The 24,362-nt window shown below is 37.7% G+C and overlaps 1 protein-coding gene across 1 annotated transcript in view; it reads right to left on the reverse strand.

The window, feature by feature from the left end:
* The window catches only part of Maob (monoamine oxidase B), a 112,630-nt gene that overhangs the window by 64,251 nt on the left and 24,017 nt on the right, over nt 1-24,362 (reverse strand). The window contains exons 2-3 of the mRNA XM_047535913.1: nt 4,962-5,056; nt 3,830-3,967 (exon numbers count right to left, since the gene is read on the reverse strand). Coding sequence (XP_047391869.1) covers nt 3,830-3,967; nt 4,962-5,056 — 233 coding nt within the window. The remainder of the gene's footprint in view (nt 1-3,829; nt 3,968-4,961; nt 5,057-24,362) is intronic.

Here is a 24,362-nt window from a genome sequence, read left to right on the forward strand (position 1 = left end):
GGGCACTTTGACTGAATATCAGTTTCAAATTCCAGATTGATGAAAGCTTCTGAGACAGAGAAATTAAATTTACCAGTAGCCTAAATTGTACCAAACCTCAGAATTTTCTGCAACTTCTTCAAGGTAAGAACTCAAAAGAACAAAAACACAAACAACAAAACAACTCTACACATGAGCACATGACAACACACATGCTCAATGAAAGAGGAAGAGTTCTAAGTCAAAATATAGCAGGATTCCTTAAGATTTTTTTGCTTTTGACATTTTCTTTGTAATAATGAGATATTCCTTAAAAGGGAACAATTTTTGCAAGTCACTTCCAAGGTATCTAAACATCTGCCTTCTAATGTACACCAGTAGAAATTAACATGGCTATTTGCAAAACAATCTCAGTAGATGTTTAACAATAAATCTTGAGTACTAAAGGCTGCATCACTGACTCTGGAAGTGAAGAGAACATCTTACATAAATTTGACCTGAAGCAATCACTTTTCTCAATAATAACTAAGATCCAAATACAGTATGGTATCACATCTTTTATTACAAAGTCACTTTTGGAAAACCACATTTTAACAACATGAAACAGATCTATAGTAGCACTAAAAATGAATGCCACTCAGTAGAAATAAATATTTCTGACAGATTGGATCTGGACCATATAGGGACATGTTCATCACAATATACCAGGGGATTGTGGATACCTATTATGGGGCCAATATGAACATACCCCAACTATCAGCAGACCATTTCTTCTACAATTAGCAGAGAACTTATGATACTAGGAGTCATCCTCTCTTGGGGAAGGACATCCTTTCTTTTGGGTAGCTACCCCATCATAAATTGCTCTATCCTTCTCTTCCTCTTTTCAGTAGTTCCATTTCATCAGTTTCAATATCAACCAACATATCCAACTTCCTTAGCCCAATGTTATTAAGGCTGCACATAAAATTCTATCTTTCATTACCAACCATGTAGGATATTTTAAAAAACAGATCCCTTTCAACAGGCTTATTCAAACAGAGGATAAGACAATATGGCAATAAGCATACTTGATACTCTCAGGATTCAGTTTAAGAAATACAAACAGGTCCACCGAAGAAACAAGGCACAAATACAATATTTATGTGAGCAGGAGTTTGAATTTGGGGACAGTGTTCACTAAAATAGGTGACAGAGGGCAATGTTCAAATGCCCAAAGTGCTGTCTCCAATGACAGAGGAGATAAAATTCTGAACCACATTCTCTGGCATGTAGTAGGAGATAGAATGTCAATTCTTTTCAGTAATTCCAGAAATAAACATAGACATTTAAGATGGCTTTTACATGTTACAAATGAGAAAAATCACATGTGGCCAAAGACATGGAAGGGTTGAAGGTGAAGAACAAATATTCAGTTTGGGAAGAACTTCTCAGCTATCAGATCTTTACCATTTCTAATTATCATATAGCTCTTCACCAGATATAGCCACAAGGTGGTCAAATTGACACTTGTCAAGATTGCAAAACCCTTTGCTTCGTAGAGTCATTAGTATTTCAATTTGTCTCATTAGTGAGAATTAATCAAAGAGTAGGTTAACATATCGAGCATATACACATATACATATGTATATATTTTTAATGTGCTGATATTTTCCATTTCCTCCAGCAGGGGTCAGACAATAGCAATCCTGGAATATGAAAATCTAGGAACCAAAGATAATATTTTAGAGTGATTTTTCTCAAGATAGGCTTATGGAATGGCTTGTTAATTGTTTTCTTTACCCACATTTTCTGATTATATTTTTAAATAGGCATGCTTTACTTTTTTAATAATGAAAAAGCAATTTCATTTATTTGCAATTTTATCAAGAACACTGCTGGCATATATATTTACCTTGTATTAAGTCAGGGATACTGCTTAATTACTTATATTTTCTCAGCTGCACAGAGATTATTAGAAATAGTCTAAGAAAGCAGTGCATTTGGCCAACCCTGTGAAAAAATCATTTAAGTGTAACACTATTTCAACTAATAACTATAACCAATCTCTCAAACAAAGACTTTACAACAAATTAGAACAAATAAAAAAATTTTAAAAAAGAACTTAACAGCAGCTGTAAGATTCCCAGGAGAAAATGAAGCATCCTGAACATAGTTGTGCTCTCCCAAGAATCTCTGGCATGCAAAAACAGAAAAATGAATATAATCTCTAGTTACGTCCTTTGCCTGGGGGAATCTATGATATCCTAGTGTTCTGAGAAGTCAATTTCTGCAAGTCATATGTGTAAAATAAGGAAGACATTTTAAAAATCAATTTGACCTACATTTTATAAAAGCAAAGAAAACCCACAATGGATATTTACTAAAAACTGCTGATTGTTGTTCAACAAATGACACTATCACCAACACTATATTCTCATTTCTAATTTGTGTCTTTTTGTTACTAGAAACAATAAAAGGTTTATAAAACAAAATTTGAATGTTAACCAAACATCTATTTATAACTTAAGGAAACTTTTTACCTACATTATGCCAAATTAAGTTAAAAGCTTAGTTCCTATTTTATTAAATGATTCATAATGTATGGTCTGTTATTTGTCCTTCTTGATACTATCACTCATAAATATAAGGACAAACATTTGTTATGTAAATTGAAACTGTTGCTAGTTTCTTATTTTTTGTTGTTTTGGTGTTTCAGTGTTAGGGATGGAACCCAGGGCCATGCACATGGTAAACTTCTGCCTTACCACTAAGTTATAGCCCCAGTCCCTCTTGGGTCTTCTAAGGGGATGGTTTGTACCTGTGCAAAATATGTCTTTACATTGCTGACTTACACCTCTGGGACAAGTGAGGCAAAGAAAAGAAAGGCAGAAATTCAAAACCTCTGCCAGTTCTTCTGTGGGACCCCAGGGTGGAGCCCTGAATAAGTGGATCTTTTCTTGTCACAAATATCTGTGAGTTTTTAGAACAAAGTGAACATTCTCAGAAAAACAGTGGAGCAGGGAGATGTGAAGAGAGTCTGAGGACCAGCAACATGGTGGGAGACTGGAATCTGCAGAGAACATGACCAGTTAGAAATCCTCAGGTGTCCTTTGGTATAAGGGGTTATTAGAATGTCCAATATGCAGTTCTAAGCTGTTTGTGTTTCTGCAACTCAAAAGCCCTCTGTTGCTCAAAACTTCAGTCACATCTACTGCACAAAAATGTTTGGGGTGGTTTTGAGAAAAATCAGGATGAAGAGGTGACTTTGATCGCAGGTTGGCATATAGAAAAGAAAAGAGTCACAGAACATGAAATGTGAATGAGCACAGGTGCCATGGAAGCAGGAACAATGAGCCATAAATGATCATGAAAATGAGAGATCCAGAACACCGACAGAAATCGTGGGGAGATCAAGGGAAAATCCCTGAAAAATATGGGATTTGAGACTTGAGCCACTTTTACATCAGTCTTCAAAGAAGAATAACTTCAGTTGACATATATGATACAATAATAAAGCTTCAAAATATTCCACAAGCCATATTGCAAATAGTATTTAAATATAAAGTCTAAGGCAGCATTTGTAAAACTGTACACAGATTTTTATGTAACATGAAAGTGGTGATTTTTTTCTACTGAAATTATTTTACCAAATGGAGAATACCAGTTTGTCCATAACCTTCCTAAATAGGTTTAGAATTCCCACCTAATTCTCCTTTCACAATAAATAAATTCTCAGAATGGATGAATTTATAAAATATATATGCATCATCCAGAGATGAAAAAAGTTATCTGAGAGAATGATCTGGACCTCATATAGGGGAATACTAACAGAGTATTTCAAATCATTCAATGACTGCCTTTGGCTTACCTTTACATGGTGGATCAGACGTTCAACTTCATTCACTTTGTAGGTCTCCAATCCTAGCTCCTTGGCTAATCTTAGGATACGATTCTGGGTTGGCCCAACATAGGATCCTCCAAGGTCCACATATTTAACCTTTTGGTTCTGTTTCCCCATGGGAAAAAAAAATATTTGTGAAAATACTCCTAAAATTAAAAAGTCCCCAAATAAGCAAATTACATTTCACAGGTTATATAGACATTTTGAGGTGTATTCATAGAAAACTGGATTCCGTTCACAACTCTACTGTACTTCATTCACATGGCTAAATATTTACTAAATCGATATCTTTTTTTTTTGGTACCAGAGATTGAACCCAGAGACATTTAAACACCAAGTCACATCCCCAGCCCCCTTTTTTATATTTTATTAAAGACGGGTTGTCACTGAGTTGCTTAGGGCCTCACTAAGTTGCTGAAGCTGGGTTTGAACTTGTGAGTCTTTTACCTCAGCCTTCCTGGCTTAAATCAATCTTTAATTTAAAGAAAACTTGCTTTGACACTGAATAAACAAGATATTTCTGAACACCATCATTCACAACATTTGTTGATTAAAATAATATAAATTTTAAAATAAATACATAAATAATAAATGAGACCATAATCCCCCTGCCAAAAGGAAAGTTTAACTTGTGTGATTGAAATGATTATGTTGGTGCTAGAGAAGCTTCACAGTCAGAGGTGGAGAGTACAGACTTGTGATATTCTTCTTCCAACTTCAAACACACACATACACATACCCTCCCTATTTTCCTCCTCCCCAGTCCTAACTCTGATGTGATATATCATGAAGTGAGAAGACTAAAAGGGGGAGAAGAAAGAGTTGAAAGGGTGGTAAGTTAAGAGAGGCTTGGGCTGGGGATGTAGCACAGTGGCTGAGCATGTGTTTAGCATGTGCAAAGTCCTGGGTTCCAACCACAGCACCAAAACAGAGAGCAAAGGACAGTGAGTGAGGCTATGATAATTTTTCTTGAGTATTTTACCTTCTCAGTAAGAATCAAAATGGAATTGAAGGCTTGCAGGAAAAACAAAAAACAAAAAACAAAAAAACAAAACTCAGATTCAGTCTCACATTTCCCACTCCATCACTGGTGTCTTACCCTAATGGTGTAAGTCCTGCCTCCCACGCGGTCCCGGGCTTCTAGAACCACCACATTAAGGCCAGAGTCATGCAGAAGTTTGGCTGCTGCCATACCTGGGGGAAAGTACAATAAGATACCAGGATCAAATACCTCATAGGGACTCCAGACAAACTCCTTATGCTAACAGCCAATGAAAAGTAATTCATGTTGGCCCACACTGGCCATGACTGACTACTACCTTCAACCTACAGGTTGATACATTTTTTCAGTAGAGGCCCAGATTCTAAGTCTGGGAAACCAACTAATATTTATAGAAAGAATAAAAGATATTTCATTTTTGGAATCTCGAATCTTAAAAACATCCTCAGTCACCATATCAAAATGTCTACCTTAATAATTAAATTACAGATATGACAATGGAAATGAAAACACAAGGCCACACTCAAGAGAATCATACACCCTGCAGCAGACACAAGTCTAAGGCTGGACACTGACTTCAATCTCAGGGTACATCTGAAAAACCAATAAACTGGGGCAAAGTAGGCCTTCAAAAGATATGTGAAGTCCTAGAATTTACTGCTAAATCAGACTTTTGAAGTTGACTTAAAGTTTCAAAACCAAGGACATAAAAATTCACCCCTTCTACATCCTAATTTCACAATGTGTTCCATCACTAAAAAATGACTACATTTATGTACCCATTTGGCTTTTCATTTAGTCAAAAATATTTACTGAATACCTATCGCGTTCCCTCTGCCCGCAGAGAGAGACACGACAAACATCTGAAGCTTTGGAAGTATATTGAGTACAGTCTTCCTTTCTTTCCTTCTTATCTATCCCTTTCTCTCGCTCTCTTTCCCTCTCCTGCACTTCACTCTTCTCCCGCTGGGCTCTCGCCTGCTCCAGCCGCTTCGTTTCTCCCGCTCGGCTCACGCCCGCTTGCACGCCTCTATTCCCAGCTTCTACTCCTACTCTCAGTTTCTTCTCTCTTTTCTTTCTCTTGCTCTCTTTCCCTCCGCTTAACTCTCGCCTGCTCCGGTCGTTCCGCTTCTCCGCTTCTACCCCTACTCTCAGCCTCTTCTCTCAGCTTCTGCCCTCAGCTTCTGCCCTCAGCTTCTGCTTCTACTCCCAGCTTCTTCTGCTACTCCCCCGCCCATCAAGCTTATATACACCTCAACCAATCAGGGGAGAGCACACGAGGTAAACGCGCGGACAGCTGCAGGTATAGAATAGGTAAACGAGGGGGGCATGCTCTAATCACATCGTTAACTAGCCAATCATTGGAATTCGCTGGTTGTTTACTGTATAGCTGGCCGCTTTTGGCTCAGTGCCAGGCGCCATCTTGACCGTGCTCAAGGCTGGGGGTCCCGGAAACCCCGACAAATACCTATAACATTCTCACCACCATGGACCTAGCTTTTTTAAAACCCATGGTTTTAGCCAGGCATGGTGGCACATACCCATAATCCCAGCAGCTCAGGAGACTGAGGCAGGAGGATCACAAGTTTGAGGCTGGCCTTAGCAATTTATTGTGACCCTAAGCAACTCAGCGAGACCTGTCTCAAAAGAAAAAGTAAAAAAGGAGTATAGTTCAGTGGTTATGCACCCCTGGATTCAAACCCTTGTATCAAAAAAACCCTACAGTTTTATTGAGATAAATGTAAATTTCACCTATTTTAGTAGAGAGCTCAGTAAATTTTCACAAAGCATAAAGCTCAGCATAGAGTGCATGTATAGTCTTTGGTAGTAATACATCTGAGATGCAGGGGTTTTTTTGGTATTAGGGCTCTTAAAATCTTGCATATTTAAAACTGCTGTTAGACTGAGATTGTAGCTCATTGGCAGGGCACTCGTTTGGCATGTGAGAGGCCACAGGTTCCATGCCAGCAGCACAAGGCATAAAAAAAGAAATTAAAACTATTATAAAACCACTCTTACAGATTTTAACAAGAGTTTCCTCCAAGAACAGCGCTCTAATGCTTTTCTGATAAATTTAATGTGTTCAATTCCAATCCCGTCCTCATTTGCTTAAGGGGACCAAAAGAAATCAATGTCAAGAAATGTTGTTCTTCATAGATAAATAAAACAGCTTCAGAGTTGTCTTATAGAATTCTGTGACTTTTAGATTCCATCAGTGAAAAAAAGAGATTCCTATAAAAATAGCTAATACTTGTATAACGCTCACTACACTTAAACCACTTTTCTAAGTGTTTTAGTATATTAATTCAAGCTTGAGGTATAGCTCAGTGGTAGAGCACTTACCTAATATGCATGAGGCCCTGGGTTCCAACCCAGGAGCCTCCTCCAAATTTTAAAATATATTAATTCAACAAATTCTTATTACCATCCAGTGAGATAAAGTACTATGAATAGTCCCATTTTATGAATGAGGAAATGGAAGCAAAATTAAGTAAGTGTCCAAGATCACAGAATAGAATAAGTAGGAAAGTCAGCATCAGTGTTTGCAATCACTATACTGCACCACCTTCCATGGGGTCTCTTGGCCACCCTCATCATTGATCACATCTCTCAATGTTTGCTACTGGGAAAATTACAGTTCAAAAGGGATGTTCACTTTATTTGAATCAATGTGCTTTGAATATAAATGTGAATCGTGTGGATTGGTAAGAATACCTAGAACATAAAGTATGAGCCCATATGAAAAACCATAATGAACCAAGGCTTCAGTCACCATCTGTTGCTGATCTTAAGAGAGGAAACCAATTTTTCAGAAAGGTCGATTTGGCATTTCATTATTTGAATTAATGCCTCTTTTCACCCCTACCCCTGGGGCAGGGTTCAGGCTCTAGTTAGGGGCTTGGTAATGGGTCCCAAAGTCCAAGCGCACATGCAATATACACAAGCACACAAGCATTGCTCAATCCAGATTTAGGAATACAGTTTCCCATTTTTACCTCCATAAAGGAAAAAAAACCTCTTCTGTTTAAATTTAGTATTGCAGACAATTCAATCACATTTCTCTTATCAAGCATCAGTTCAACAAATGAAATAACATGCAGCCATAGTAACAGCTGTTATCAGAGAATTCAGATAAACTGCAGGAGCATGCTGAGGCTTAAACAAAAGGGTTGAGAAAAAAAATACAACATCATGCATATACACTAGCATATTAGATCCCACAAAAGGTACTGTCTCTGAGTGAATGCAATTACCCAATAACATCTGGTGCGAAACGTAAACAGTTATTAGAACAAACCAGGGACTTATCAAACCACTGAACAGAGTCCTCTCTGCTCATGTGCCTTAAATTATTCTCAATAGAAAATTACAAAACTATCTTTAAATAGAGCAACACTAAAGTATGTTGTCAAAAATAACTTGCAATTTCTCTCACCAGTGTTCCTGGGGGGTTAGTCAAAATGCTTGTTGGTGTGAATTAAAATAATAATGATGATGATAATAGAAGGGAGATTAGTAGAGAAGAGAACAAGGGGATCCGGGGAGGGAGGAAGGGAAGGAACGGAAAAGTCCCGGAGAATGGGATTAATCATATTGTATCATGTGCATGTATAAATATGGCATAACAAACTCCACATTTATGTTTATTTATAACACACCATTAAAAAATGCTTGTTGGGCACTGACTGACAAAGATTGATTTGAAAAACAATTAACTGGCTTAAGGAAGTCCCTACATTTTAGGAGGAAGGATTTTTGGACATTTAAGAAATCGTACAGTTTGGGAGTCTGGCCAGGAGGCAGTTTAGATTGCCAAAAAGACATAACTGTCCAGAGAACCCTCAGTGATGACTGATAAAAGGATTAAGGGTTTGACTGCTCAAAGAATAAGCAGACAACTTTCAAAAGGTTTTTTTTTTTTCCATGTGTTCCTTTCTATGTTGGTTGTTTGGAACTTTCACCACATTTTGCCACAGAAACAAAAATACGAGGGATGAGACATTGTCTGAAAAGTCTGGGAAGTGACAAAAAATTCATAAAATAGCAGAAACATATCTGCCCTAAAAACACTAGACAATGTAATTGGCACAGTTTAAACATACAATAGTTTCCCAACATAATGCAATAAATGTTTTTTTAAATATAAACAGCCAGGCTGGGGATGTAGCTCAGTTGGTAGAGTGCTTGCCTCATAAGCACAAGGCCCTGGGCTCAAATCCCCAGCACCACACAAAAAAATAAATAAATAAGTAAATAAATAAATACAAATAAATAAATATGATAAAGCACACAGCACTTACTTGATTCTGTGTGCAATGATTTACACCCAAAAGTCCACCTGATCCTCACCACAAGGACAAGAAGTATTTTTATTCCCCATTTTAAGAAGGAAAGTGATTTGGTAATTTGCTGTAGGTTATGACATTATTAAATGTCAGGGTCAAAGTTCATACTCCAAACCTGAATTCTTAGCCACTACCCTTGAACTAAAAAAGGAAAAATTAAAATTACAATAATAATAATTCTGTGCACTAATCCTCACAGAGTCTTAAAACATTCTGCTCTGTATCTAAATATAAGAATCTTAAAATATCAGATTTTCTCTTAAATACATTTTTAACTTTTGCAAACAATTTATGAGCAACTTATAGTCATTTTGTACTTCTTAAAAGCCAATGAAATTTAAATTTAATATGCAGTGTCAATTAATATTTCATAGACAAATGATCATTCAGTAGTTTCAGAAGCTGTTCCTACGTGCCCCTAACAGGTCCTTACAGAAATAATCCTACATAAATCACACATAAATGATAACAGACTAATATCTAATGCCAAGAAATTATACAGATATTGCATCTCCATAAGTCATTTACTTTGAAAGGGTTTTGTCTAAGGGATGAGTACATTATGATTAGACATTCAAATTATTTTGAAGACCTAGAAATCAGTAATATGTAACATTATTAGCATTTTGTATTTCCAGTTTTGTGCCATAGAAAGTGACCTGAGCTAGATTCTAGAGGACACTAGCAAATACAGAGTGGAGGAGACATGGAAGAAGCCCATTCAAAGTGTCTTCAGAGCAGTGGAGAATTTAGGATAAGGAGGGAAGAATAAAATCAAAATCAACCCCTACCTCATTCTTTGTATGGTCAATCTGTTTCTCACACCCTTCATATCAAAATGTGATATTTAACAAAAAAATTTAAACACTTTAAAATGTAAAATTTATTGTCTTGAAAATATTATGAAATAGCAGTACTTTGATACAATATAAGGACTTTTTCCCAGTTTAAAGTTACCAAAAGGAGGAGGAGAGAACCATTGTAACTAAAAGTGACAATGAAATTCACTGCACCCCCAAAGAATCTCTAATCCTGTAACTTTGGGAAACTATGCAAGCATTCTTTCAGGACCTATAAAAGTGGAGAATATGCAAATAGCCCCCATCACCTCTGTCACTTCTGACAAGGCAATGGTTTTGTGAGGAAATTCTAGAAAGAACCAAGTGACCTTCTGATCAAAGAACTGGAATTCTTTGATGTCTCCAAAGAGAATGCTTTTTTTAGTTATTTAACACAAATACACATAAAAAGTTCTGGAATAAGAAGAAAAACATCCCCACTTGAAGTCAAATTCATTGCAGGAAAGTGGTGTTTGTAGGAAAAATTCAGATGTTTGTTGTTGAACTTTAATCACAGAGAAGAGATCCAGAGCAGGTAAAGCCTTCACTGAAATGGTTAACATTTTAAACATCAATTGTGTGACAATTCTAGGTGTTTTACATGTAAGAACTTATTCATCCCAAAATACTAAGATATGGGCAGATGTAGACAGTGAAACACAGAGGCAAAGTAATGTACCCAAGGTCACACAGCTAGCAGGTAGCAGAGCTAATATTCAAATTCAGACAATCTGACTCCAGATAATAAATATACCAGCATACGTAGCAGTGAAACATCAAAAACCTTCCCTTTAACATCACGCACTACACAAGCATCAAGGCTGCTGCTGACACATCCCACGCCTTTGTGTAAATTATAAGAAAGCACACGTTCCCAGCAGGCAAATTAAAAAAAAAAAAAAAAGATGCAGCCCACATGGGTGCAAAAGGCTTGGCTAGCAGAGTGGGGGCGCTGAATTGCATCCCCTTTTACTACATCACCCAGATGCCCTTGAAGTTTATTTCCTGAATAAGATTTTAATTATCTATTCTTTCTCTCCTCAATGCTGAGAAACAGTTGACACTTAAATGTTTGTTGAATGAATGTAAGCAATATCCTTCAACAAAGATGATAATTGCTTTTCAATAAATAAGTGGCTACAGTATTATCTATCTAAGCATAAATTATTTTAATACAGTATAAGAAACAAAAATATTTAGACATATTGATACTGGGTAATGGTAATGGACACCCTTAATTTTTTTCAGAGGAAAAAAAAAACACCCCATAATATGAACTACTTCATGTTTGTACAGCAGTGTAGAGTTCCCAATACTCCCACACTCACACATTCAATATTCAACAATAACTCCATGAGATTGGCATCATCATGTCTATTTCTCAGATTAGTAAATAGATGCTCAGAGATTCAAGGGCTTGCTCAGAGTCACACAGTGAGAGCAGAGACAGGTCTGAAATCTCATTATGTTTCTGTGTCCCGTGTATTTTTCATCAGCCATACTACCTCCTATAACACACAAAGGTTTATATTGTTAAAATAAAATATGCCTGGGCACAATGGTATACACCTGTAATCCCAGCTACTCAGGAAGCTGAAGTAGGAGGATCGCAAGTTCAAGACCAGCTTTGGAAACTTAGCAAGAACCTGTCTCAAAGTAAAAAAATAAAAAAGGCTGGAGATGCAATTCAGTAGTAAAGCATTCCTGAGTTCAATTATCAGTACTGCAAAAATAAATAAATATAAATAAAATTTAAAATAAAATAAATTCTGGAAGCAGACAGGTTTTAAAAAGCAGAACATTTTTCTTTATTAATATTCTTGGAAAGAATATCTTGATAAAAATCACTGGAAGCCCGTCAGTGTCCAAAGCCATGAACCCTGTCATTAGAGGGAGGGAGATCTGAATGCATTTGTAATGCAGCTGGACCCCTACACAAGAAGAGGGGCTTTGACAAACAGTTCCTCCTCCTTGAGTTCAAAATGACTCCCCTTCTCTGGGAACACATCCATCACAATTTTGGGGAAAACTGAAGTAACACAATATAGACCACACACATCAATGTGTACCATCATTTTGATCACTGAGAAAAAAAAAAACCTAGAATTATGTTATTTACATCTCGTTCCCTAAAACGAATAACACTCCAAACCTTCTTGGAAGCATGGTAACCTTTGCCTATTTTCTCTAAGATGATAAAAATACATAACACAAAAACAAATGGCAATAGCTTGTAAAATAAAGGAGACCTTTACTGGAGCCTCAGGCTATGGGATGATTTATGCTCTTGAAAAGGATAGAAAACATCAAGCTTCCATAAGTTGCCATAGAAACCTTTCTCCAGATGCAGCCCCTTAGAGATACTAGAATGAGATTGCCTTCCCAGTCCTTTCAGAATATTTCTAAAACCATAAAAATTGTTTCTTCATCATGCTTTATATGCAAATGATTGCATTTTTCTAAAATGTCAGCAACTATAATGAGTCTCTGTCTCATATTCAAGCTTTTGTCTTTACCCTTTGTTGTTTGAAAGGAATTGAATATCTTTTGCATATTGTAATCATGGTAGACAAAATTTGTTTTCTTCTTACCTCAACACCATTTCTCATTAATAAAGGAAACAAACCCAGAAATTATAGCTATGTCTTTCTCAAGTATGTGTGCTATACTATTCAGGTTTTCTCTTTCTTTCTTCTTTCTTTCTTTCTTTCTTTCTTTCTTTCTTTCTATCAGGGATTGAACCCAGGGGTGCTTACCCACTGAGCCACATCCCCAGCCTATTTTATATTCTTTATTTAGAGACAGGGTCTCACTAAGTTGCTTAGAGCCTCACTATGTTGTTGAAGCTGGTTTTGAACTGCTATCCTCCTGCCTTAGCGTCCCAAGTTGCTAGGATTACAGGTGTGTGCCACCACACCTGGCTATATTATTCAGTTTTAAAACTGTTCTATAAGTTTTAATTCAATTGCCTCAAATCCTCTTGAGAATTAGATGAACTATTTATGAATAAATAAATATGTAGTCTTTTAAGAAAACTTTCTTTTTTCTGTTTTCTTTCTCTTCTTCTTCTTTTTTTAATCAGTGCTTAGAATCAAACCCAGGGCCTTGCATGTGCAAGGCAAGCACTTTACCACTGGGTTACACTCCCAGACCACAAACTGGTTTTTAAGTATAGAAGATAATCATAGGATGGCACATCATTTTTTTGACAGTAATCTGAGGATGAAATATCTCCCAGCTCCATAGTAGCCCTCCTATGGATTGTCAACCTCATTTTTAGAATCACAAACATCTTCAAGGCAGAATATGAAACTGGAGATCTACCATATGCCCTGAGGTTCACCCTCTCCACAGATCCTACTCTCTGAAAGAGATGGCTGTTACAAATGATAAGAAGTGTCAGAGACCTACTTCTCCATTAAAACATCCCCCTTCACCAAATATGAGGTGATGGATTAAGAATTCTAGAAGGAGAGGAAAAAATATAGGTATTGTCAAGACATCTGGAGTGATGTAATAAGTCAGTAGAAGAGAGTTAAAAATGAGTTATTTGACTCTTCCTCCATCTTCTGGGAAGCCCAGTAAACCTGGGGGGCTGGGGCCTGGTTCAGGAGCTTTAGTTTTCTGGGTCCTGTGAAACAAAGTTCAGGGTAGTCAGAGATGTGCAAGGACAACAGTGGAAGGAAAACAACCTGGTTCCAGAACAAGTCAGATGACATCCTTCTATAGGAAAAGCCCTCTGTCTAACAGGCCAATTCCTGGTTGTATAATCTCAGGCAAAAGTCTTCACTTTTCTGGGTCTCATTTTGCCCTTCCACAAAAATAACACGATTAAAGTAGGCCCCTTATAGCCTGTGATTAAACTAAATAAAACAGAATAATGATCTCACATAGCTGAGATTTCATTACATATGTGGTGTCTTCATGATCTCAAAGCATCTATCCTTTGTAGCTTAACATGTGGGTGACATCAATAGAGTGAATAAAAACGTGATTTTTGTGCTCATGAAGGGCAAGGAAATGCTGATTTAAACAAAGTTGCTTAGGGGTAGGTGTACTAAGATAATTGGGATGAAATATCATGATGTCTTTATTTACTTTGACATGCATTTCTCAAAAAAGAGGGTTTGATAGATGAAGAGAGGCATGAAGAGATGGATACAATAAAACAATGCAAATATAGCAAAAATGCTAATTGTACAATCTAGTGTCTATGTATATGAGTTTGTATTGTACAACTCTTTGAAATTTCTCCTAATTAGGAAACTCTGGAAAAAGTTAAAATAGTCTCTATCCAACTGGACTTGTCAGAGCCTTGAATTAATGTATCCTATACTTCCATCAGGAGATACTATATATAGTATTTATATAATTTCTTCAGGGGATAAGGAAAGAAGGGAATTCTTCACTGGGTAGAAATTTGTCCCTACATGTTTTGGGAAACATACCTAAAGCAACTGGTTACTCTGGTCAATGTGGCTAAACCTGATGGTGGGTTTGACAAAGAACCTTCCCTTCAAAACAAAATCTTTCTCCCTTCTTCCCAACAATTTAAACATTATTAATGGCATCATTGTCCTAGATGTGCATTATCAAGGATTGATGTCTAAAAACATGGCTTGCCTTTAAAAAAGAACAAAGCCTAACAGTAGAGGTACCATGAGGGCAGGGAAGAGGGTGACTATAAGGTACAGTCAAGCTATGGATAATGATGCTTTGGTCAACAATGGACCACGTATATGATGATGATACTATAAGATGACATTGCCTACTGACACTGTAGCTGGCTTAGTTTGTAAGTGCATTATGATGTTTACACAAGAATGAAGTTGCCTAACAACACATTATCTACAAAGCGTTCCCATCACTAATCAGTATGTGACTATATTTGGAAAAGTAGTTTCTTGGGGAGGCTGGAAGTACATTTGTTGTAGCTGAGTTACAGAAAAGTGGAAAATGATGACATGAAAAGTTAAAAAAAAAAAAACAGTCCTACAAAGAAAGGAATGTGAAATTTCCCTCTTTCTTCTTTTGGGACCTGCCAGAGTAGCAGATTTACCCAGGCAAAGGCAGGCCAGAGATGGGAGAGAGGTCAAAGACCTGAAAGTCTTAGGGCAATGCCCTCCACAGGAACCTGGAGGAAGAGAACAGGTGCTGTCAGCTCAGAGGAGCCATGAATTGGCTAAGGGACAACCAGATGTGTAAATTTGGTTAGCATGGTGTTGTGAGTTGAATCATGACTCCCTCGATGCATTTGCTGAATTCCAAATCCCCCAGAACCACAAAATGTGATCTTACTTGGAAGTAATCTTCACAGTAATTATCAAGTTAAAATGAAGGCATTGTGATTAACTGTGATCCAATCTGATTGGTGTCCTTAGTAAAAGGACACCAGTAATCTCACACAGAGAGAATGTCATACGAAGATGAAGGCAGACATCAGAGTGATATACCTACAAGCCAAGGAATGCCAAAGATGGCCAGCAAACCACCAGAAATTAGGGGAAAGACAGGGAACAGATTCCCTAACAGCCCTCAGAAGGAACCAATCCTGTCAACGCCTTGATCTTGAACTTTTGACCTCCAGAATTGGGCATTTCTTTTGTTTTAAGTCACCCCTGTTGGGTTACTTTGTATGGCAGCCCTGAATCTTATCTTCCACATTAAGTTAACTACACTGTTACCTGCATTTATGTGTGGATAACATGGTAATGAAAGTGATAGTTAACCACAATAGGCTGGCATTTTTTTATGTTGCCACGAGTGCTGGAGTATTGGTGTGGAAGGGGCGAGGAAACAAAGGGGATGTTCCTAGCAGAAGCACTATTTCAGATGACCTTTTGGACTTGGGGAGTGAGGCATTGACCTAAACAGATATTACGTAAGCAAATAGGATCGAAGTTCTAGCCTTGGAACTATAAACAGCATAATAAAAGTGCAGGCCTTTCACCATTGGATATAGACCAGCACATAATGGAGTATGTGAATGATCTAGAACCCAGGTGAGGAAAAAAGCTTTCTGAGATGTGATTTAATTAGTCAGGCTGGAAGTGTAACTCCATAGTAGAGCACTTGCCTAGCATGCACAATGTCCTGGGTTCTATCACCAGCACCAAACACACACACACACACACACACACACACACATACACATACACACACAAAAAAAAAACCACCATAGCCATTGCCAGTATTATACAAATTCTATGCTTGATACAAATTCTGTAGAATTTTTAGAATGACTGATGTTTAATTTTGCCATTGAACTCTAAAGTTAAAGAATTGTCCATAGCATTTATATAACTATTCAACTCACTAAGAAACACTCTGGCTTCAGGGCCTCAATGCTTTTCTCAGTGCCACAGATAAGCTGTGACAAACCCAGACACAAAAGTTCTATCCTGCCAACTCAGATGCTCTGAGCCTCTTGGTCACCCAGACCAGATGGGTTGGAAATCTTCAGTGACAAGAGTGTGAACTTAACTGGGTATAAGCCATTAAAAATCATATATGTGAAAATCTGTCCTTTAATGCCCTAACAACCACTTCAAACAGAAGTCAAAAGAGGCAGAGGAATCAGTTCTGGCATAAAAACATTGCCCCCCACCCCAAAAAAAATCACAGGTCAAGCAGATTCTTTTTAAAATCTCATTTGAAAGGCACTGTAGAGTCCCACCCTAACAGCGTGACCTTGAGCCACATAAAGTGCATGGGCTCATGTTCAGTGTTCAGCATTTTAGTGTTTCCATTTTTGCACACAAGTATGTACAAAAATATATGTATGTATGCATGCATGTGTTAAATCTGTGAGCAACATACATGACCAACAATTGGAATCTTTGAGAATTCTCTTTTCTTGATTCAACTGGAACAGATAACAGATCAATAAAGGACCATAAAGAAAAGGTAAAAGCATGGCTCTCCTGACAAACACTGCCAAAGCAAGTGTCCTATGGGGAGTAAGCAAGAAGGCATAAGGTCCCAGTGGTGCTTTCTTAGAAGCTGCTTTTGCACATGGATGGCCTCTCTCCCACCACCTGGGAGCTAACCATCTTTGCTTTACCAACCTCATGCCTAAAATTGGTTTCTCTGGCAGCAGCTTAGGTCCCTGTAGACAAAATATCTCCTCCATCTCCAGGCAGTTAGCTGTCCTACCCAGGGTTCAGGAACTTGCCCTTGAAAAAGCAAAACCAAACAACAAAACCAAAATGGTGCATGATATACAAAGAACCCAATCAATAAATGGGCTAAGGAACTGGGCAGACACTCCACAGAAGAAGAAATATAGGTGATCAACAAATACATGAAAAAGTGCTCATCATCCCTAGTTATTAGAGAAATGCAAATTAAAACCACCCTAAGATTTCATCTAACTCCAATTAGAATGGCAATTATCAAGAACACAAGCAACAATAGGTGTTGGCGAGGATGTGGGGAAAAAGGCACACTCATACATTGCTGGTGGAGTTGCAAATCAGTGCAGCCACTCTGGAAAGCAGTATGGTGATTCCTCAGAAAACTTGGAATGGGCCCACCATTTGACCCAGCTATCCCACTCCTTGGTTTATACCCAAAGGACTTAAAATCAGCATACTACAGTGATGCAACCACATCAATGTTCATAGCTGCTCAATTCACAATAGTTAGATTGTGGAACCAACCTAGATGCCCTTCAACTGATGAATGGATAAAGGAACTGTGGTATATATATACAATGGAATATTACTAAGTCATAAGGAAGAAAAAAATTATGGCATTTGCTGCTAAATGGATGAAATTGGAAAATATCATGCTAAGTGAAATAGGCCAAGCCTAAAAAACCAAAGGCTGAATGTTTTCTCTGATAAGTGGATGATGATACATAACAAGGGGGGAGAAAAGAATGAAGGAACTTTGGATGGTGTAGAGGAAAATGGGTCGGGAGGGGGTGGGGAAGGGAAGATAGTAGAATGAAACAGTATTACCCTATGTATATGTATGATTACATGAATGGTGTGAATCTACATTGTGTACAACCATAAAAATGAAAAGTTGTACCCCATTTGTGTACAGTGAATCAAAATGCAGTCTGTAAAAATAAAAAAATAAAATAAATTAAAATAAATTTAAAAAAGAATTATTCAACTATTTTAATTCTGATAAAAGATCCTGCTGAAATCATAGTATTTTAAAATGCAATCATACCAGCTTTTGCATGATGCTTATATCTAATTTCACTTTTAAAAAATCTGTTCCATTTTAATAAAATTTTAATTATTTTTTCTTTTAAAATAGAAAGTAGTGGATGCAGGGGCTTCCCTTGCATGAACATTGACTAGTAAGGCCCTTGTAGCCCTTTGACATTACCCACTCCAGGACCATATCCACATAAAATGGAAACACGGGCAAGGCCGATACCCCAAAACACTTTCCAGGAGTGCCACAGTATGTCTCACCCCCGGTTCTGCCTTCCTGAGAAAGGAAAGACATCTGCCGATCTGGATGCAAAGAACTTTCTTCCCCATATCTGACTGCTCTGTAAGGTGCCTCCAACTCCTACCTCCTGAGTGCCAAACCCTGGAAATTCCATTGCCTGGATTTGTCCAGGAGTTATAGCAGTTGTGGCAGGATCTCTCTTTATTTTGCATTCCAAGTCAAGGTTTGACAACCCAAAAGCCCCAGGGAGCTGAGAAGAGCAGGTAAAGCATGAAGCAGGCAGGTGTAAAATGAAAGCCTTGAACATGGGTTTTGGAAAGCTGAACCAAAGCACTAAGATTAAATGTTGAGAAATAGAAAGCCAACCCAAACTTTTCTGTGGTTACTAGTTTAGAACCTTTGCTCTCAAATACCATCTGGGCCTCATTTCATTACTGGAGTTGTAGCTTCAACAGAGGACACCATTTTCAAAACAGCTCCCTGTTCCCAAGCAAAGCTCTTTATGAAACTAAGGAAATTCCCAGTTCGCAGGATATTTATAATGTAAGGATTATTGACCATCCTAAAACCAACAAATAATCAAATCCTACCCACTTTATCAAGTTTTTTTTTTTCCTGGCTCATTACATGGACCCAGTCATCTGCCCAAGAGCTCAAGTCTAAAGCCTGAACTTTGAGTCTTTCTGGTCCCTTACCGCATTTTACCCAAATTTCACAACCCGGTCCTTGCCAGTTTCTCTAGCCTCTTTTTCTAGTCTGTATTTTATACTGGCAACACTGCACCATCTCCCCTTTGCTTCTTTTCATACCCCACATTGCTAAGTGTTTCTAAGCTTTTGTTCTGTTGAGATTTCAACTAATTCCATCTCATCACCACCACCCCCAAACACTGCTCAGGTGTCACCTCCTCTAGACAGCTTGCCCTAACCAGCTCCCAGGGTGTGTCAGGAACCCCAAGTAGGGCTTTCCACAGCAATGAGTACTTCATTCCTCATTGGACCACCCACAATAAGAAGGAGGCCACAGGAGAAGGCAAACTGAGGCGTTCATATCTAAATCCACAAGAATCTTTTTCGGAGCTCCACAATTTTAAACTTTTTGCTCCAATTATTTTTGGAAAGAGGCTTTTCCTGTTATTCCATACCAACAGATTGAAGATAGGTTGAAACCTTTCCATGTCTGGCCAAAACCCAGCTAGTGATTTGATAAAAGACTGAACAGAAAGCCAAAACAAGCTGGCAATGTTTGTGAAGGACAAGGTCTCAAATGGAAATCAAATGAAATTACTTATACTTTTATTAGGTTTAATCCTTTTTTGAGAAAAGTATGCTTTTAAAAAAATGATAATTCCAGATCTCAGTGAGAGGTCCTGAACTCAGTTATCAAGATCAGTATCATAAGAGGACCTGGTGCACAAAAATTAGCACTACTGCAACAGGTTAAAGGGGAAATATCCAGTGTTGTCAGGGTAAATTATTCCAGGGGTGTCTGTGGTTGAGACCCAGTTTCACATTCATTTTAGAACATTTGCACAGTCATTCCAAATTAAAAACAAACCTAGATGATTTTAGTCAAAAGTCTAGATGTCATGCTGAGTGGTAGGTCCTAATCCTTGGCAATCCAATTATTTTAATTAATTCCTTAAGTTACATTGGTTCCAAAAAGGAAATTTTCATGCAGTTATAAAAATTAGACATCTTTCATATTCTGGGTCTGTCATTGACTAGGTGATCAGATGATCAAATTTATTCCATTTAAACCTTGATCTGCAGATCTATAAAAGAGTAATACTGTTTTCCCCTACCTCATTGAGTAGTTGTGATAGAAAGTGACACAATACATATATGATACTCTGCATAGGGCCATTGTACGGTGAGTGCCCAGCAAACATTTGTTTAATGAATGAATGAGTTCAATACCTTAGAAAGCATTTGGCTTTGAAACTGGAAGAATTTGGTTCCAAATCCACACACTTAGGCACTGTGGAATCTTGGACAAGTAGTTTCTTTACTTCTCTTTATTCCAGTGTATAAAACAGGGACTATACCTTCCAAGCAGGGTTGATACAAAGATTATGTGTGCAAAATTATTTGCATGTATGGGGCCTGCTGTTGCTATCTGGTGATGGGCTTAGGGAATGAATGATTCTTTTACTTCTTTACTTTCATCTTCTTACAAATGCTTATTGACAATTTAGGACTTTTTACACACAATCTTTTATTGTTCTTTGATTCAATAGATGATTTATCTATAGGACAAGTCTAACAATAATGATATGACCTCCTAGGTTTTAATATTTCTTTAAACTGTGCATGACACACACATACCCACATGCACACAAGTAATTAGATCTAAAACTGCCCTCTTTTTAACCTATATGAAACAAATAGATAACTAGTGTCATAGATTGGATGAATGTTCACCAACCAGAGCAGAGAAAAGGCAAGGTCATTTTTTCCATATCGATAATATTTCAGTCATGGACTTAGAGCAATCTAAGCAGTATCTTATACTTAGTTGTCATTAGAACGAATATTGTAGCTTCTATTCTCTAAAATTAATACCATTGACAGATTTATTCCTGCAATTAAATGAATAATATTTCTAAAACCCTAGTTCACAATTTCCTATTGTCCAAAATGGCTGTTTCATACTTTTTCTTCTTAAATTTCTTACACAATACCAACCCACCCCCATCTCTCTTCAACTAATAACCCTGTACTGTGGTTTGGATATGATTTGTCCCCCAAGGATTCATGTGCTGGGAGCTTGGTCTCCAGTGTGGCAGCATTGAAGTGATGGAACCTTTAAGAGGTGGGGCCTAGTGGAAGGTAATTACGTCAGTTATGGGGGCTCCACCCTCAAGAATGGATAAATGCTACTCTCCAGAAATGTGTTGGATCTGAGAGGAGTGGACTGGTTTCCAGGAGGGTAGTTTGTTATAAAAAGAATAAGCCTGGTTCATCCCCATCTTTTGATCCCTGTTTCATCATGTGATCCCTTCTACCCTCAGTCTTTTCCCTTTTCATTTCTTTGCTATGTTGTCATGTAGCCAGTGGGCCCTCATCAGAATGCTGGTGCCATGTTATTTGAACTGTCTAGCCACGAGAATTGTGAGACAAATACACATCTTTACTTTATAAAGTACCTAGCCTCAGGTATTGTTTTATAGCAACACAACATGAACTTAGGATATTCTGACTCATTTGTCATGGAGAAAATGAAAGAATTTGCTCATCTTTCCAGAATAAATCTACCTACACCCCTTCTGTGCTTGCGTTGCTGCTTTACTTCCTATTTTGTAAAAGAAGTGTCTTTTCTTTAGGGTAGCCAATACTCCCCACTCTCTTTGGATCCTAATACCCCCAGGTTTTGTTCCCCTAATTATAAACTTCTCTCCCAAATAAGCAACTTCTCCTTCTCTCCTGGATCAATTACCACCAGCCCCCAAAACCGTGCTAGTGTCTCCCATTTCCAACCAACCTAACTTTGACCCAACATCTCCTTTCAGCTATAATCACTTCATATCACTTCTTCAAGAGTAATCTATATATGTTGTCACTATTTCCCCATCTCCCATCTCACCATTCAACTGAGTTTGCTCTTATCCAGGATGCGAGTGACTTCATGCTGCCAAATCCAGTCTTGGATCAACCTTTGCCCTTAAATTATTTGTTTTCTTAACAGCTTTTGCTCAGGCCCTCCTTCTTGCCCTACTAGCTTCACTTTCTTTGAGTCATATACTTCCTTGAGTTTCTTCCTTTCTACCTTGTTGCTCCTTCTTAGACTCCTTTGCTGGATCTGTCACTTCTTCCCAATTTCTAAGTCTTGAGAAACCCAGGACTCTCCCCTTTAACTTCTTTATTTTTTTTCCTTTTTAATAAAATTCCCAGGTAATATTATCCAATCCCAAGGCCTTAAAGCTTCAAACTTGATATATAAACTGTCTACTTATTTGTACTTTCAATTATGTAATAAACATCTTACACTTAATATGTCCTAAGTAGTATGCTTGAATCCCCTCTCCCAAAACAATTGTTTTCCAGACTTTTCCATCTCAGTAATGGTACCACAATTCACCCATTTATTCAGGACAAAATCCATGAATTTTCCTTGATTATTTATTTCTCTGACCACTCTGCCCTCCAGTCAATACATCAGCAAGTCAACTCTACCTAAATACAACCATTTCTTAGCACCCCTATTACTGTCTTAGTCTAAGATGATACCATCTCTTCTTTGGACCATTGCAATAGCCTTGCGATTGCTTCTACTCTTGCCTGTCACTGTCTAAGATTTACAAAGCACTGTCAAAGATTTACAAAGTGCTTTGTAGTGTGTGTGTGTGTGTGTGTGTGTGTGTGTGTGTATGTGTGTGTGTACAGTACCAGGGATTCAACTCAGGCACTCAACCACTAAGCCACATCCCCAGTCCTATTTTGTATTTTATTTAGAGACAAAGTCTCACTGAGTTGCTTGGAGCCTCACTTTTGCCAAGGCTGGCTTTGAACAGTGCTCCTCCTGCCTCAGCCTCCTGAGTCACTGCAATTACAGGCGTGTACCTCTATACATGGCTCAGGACATATTTTGAACAACAACAACAACAACAAACTCGACATATTTCTTTGTTTCAAATCTTTCAATGATTTATATTGCAAACAGGAGATCTTACCCCAACACCTAACATACAGGACCTACCTATCTTGCCTTCCTACCCCTTTCTAATTTCACTCCATCATGTTCTTTGAACCTGTAAAAGTCACCCCCATCTTAGGGGCTTTGCAATAATTATCCCAATCTGTTGTAACACTCTTCCCATTGATATTACATGTTCAGTATCACAGATCTCAGCTCACATCTCATCTTTAAGGAAGAGACATCCCCTAACTCTGTTCTATGACCCCATCATATTTTATTTTACATGAATTACTATCAAGCAGTACTTTGTAGGGAGGTAAGTATTTGGGTGGTTCATTGGTTATTTATTATGTGTCACACACATGCACTGGGCTATAACCTCTGTGAGGATTGGAATAATGCTCATGTTGCTTCCTGCTTTATCCCCAGCATCTGACATACAGACAACCTCAATAAATATTAGTTGCTGGCATGAAAGACATCAGGAGAGGCAATTAGTTCAGCAGGGAAAGATGAAAAGTGGCTCATTTTGCAAAGAACTTATTCCATTAGACTCCTCAGAATGCATTTCTACTCAAAATCTGATGAATCACAGAATTCATTTTAATGTTAATGTGACCACTTGATCACAGGTGTCCCTTACTTTTTTCAGCCCCCAATTTTCAGTTCCAAATGTCTTTTTAATTACAAATTTAATAGGAACATTTATTTGGAATAAACTGAAGTATTAATGCAGATGTGCAGTCTTCCATCTGAACAAGGATTCAAAACGGGCCCTCAAATGGTGACAGCATAATGTCAACAATGCAACTTGCCTACTTCATATCTAATGTCTGTGGAGTGCCCTTTAATCCATAACATCATTTTGGGTCCTTGTCAGAAAATTAAAGAGCTGCCTCTGCTGAAGTTCACTGGAACACCTGCAATTCTGAAACTTATTTTAAGGGTTTTTTTTATTAATTATTAATTCCCCTGGGGCATTTAAATTTTATGACTATACTGTTAGATTGTTGAAAATAAAAATACTAGTCTATGGTATCCTAGCCACTTACAGAAACTTTTTACAGATTAAACGTGTTTTAATCTGTATTTTAGCTTATAAATAACATGCATGCACATGCATACATGCTTGTGTGTGTGTGTGTGTGTGTATGTGTATGTGTGTGTTGTGAAGTACCTTAATAACAAACCCTTTGTACTCCCTAGTTTTGGGCACAGCCCCAAAACTGTCATATCATCCAGCTTTCCAAGTTAAAAGGTGA

The sequence above is a fragment of the Sciurus carolinensis genome, chromosome X, assembly GCF_902686445.1.
Source record: "Sciurus carolinensis chromosome X, mSciCar1.2, whole genome shotgun sequence".
NCBI classification, from domain to species: Eukaryota; Metazoa; Chordata; class Mammalia; order Rodentia; family Sciuridae; genus Sciurus; species Sciurus carolinensis.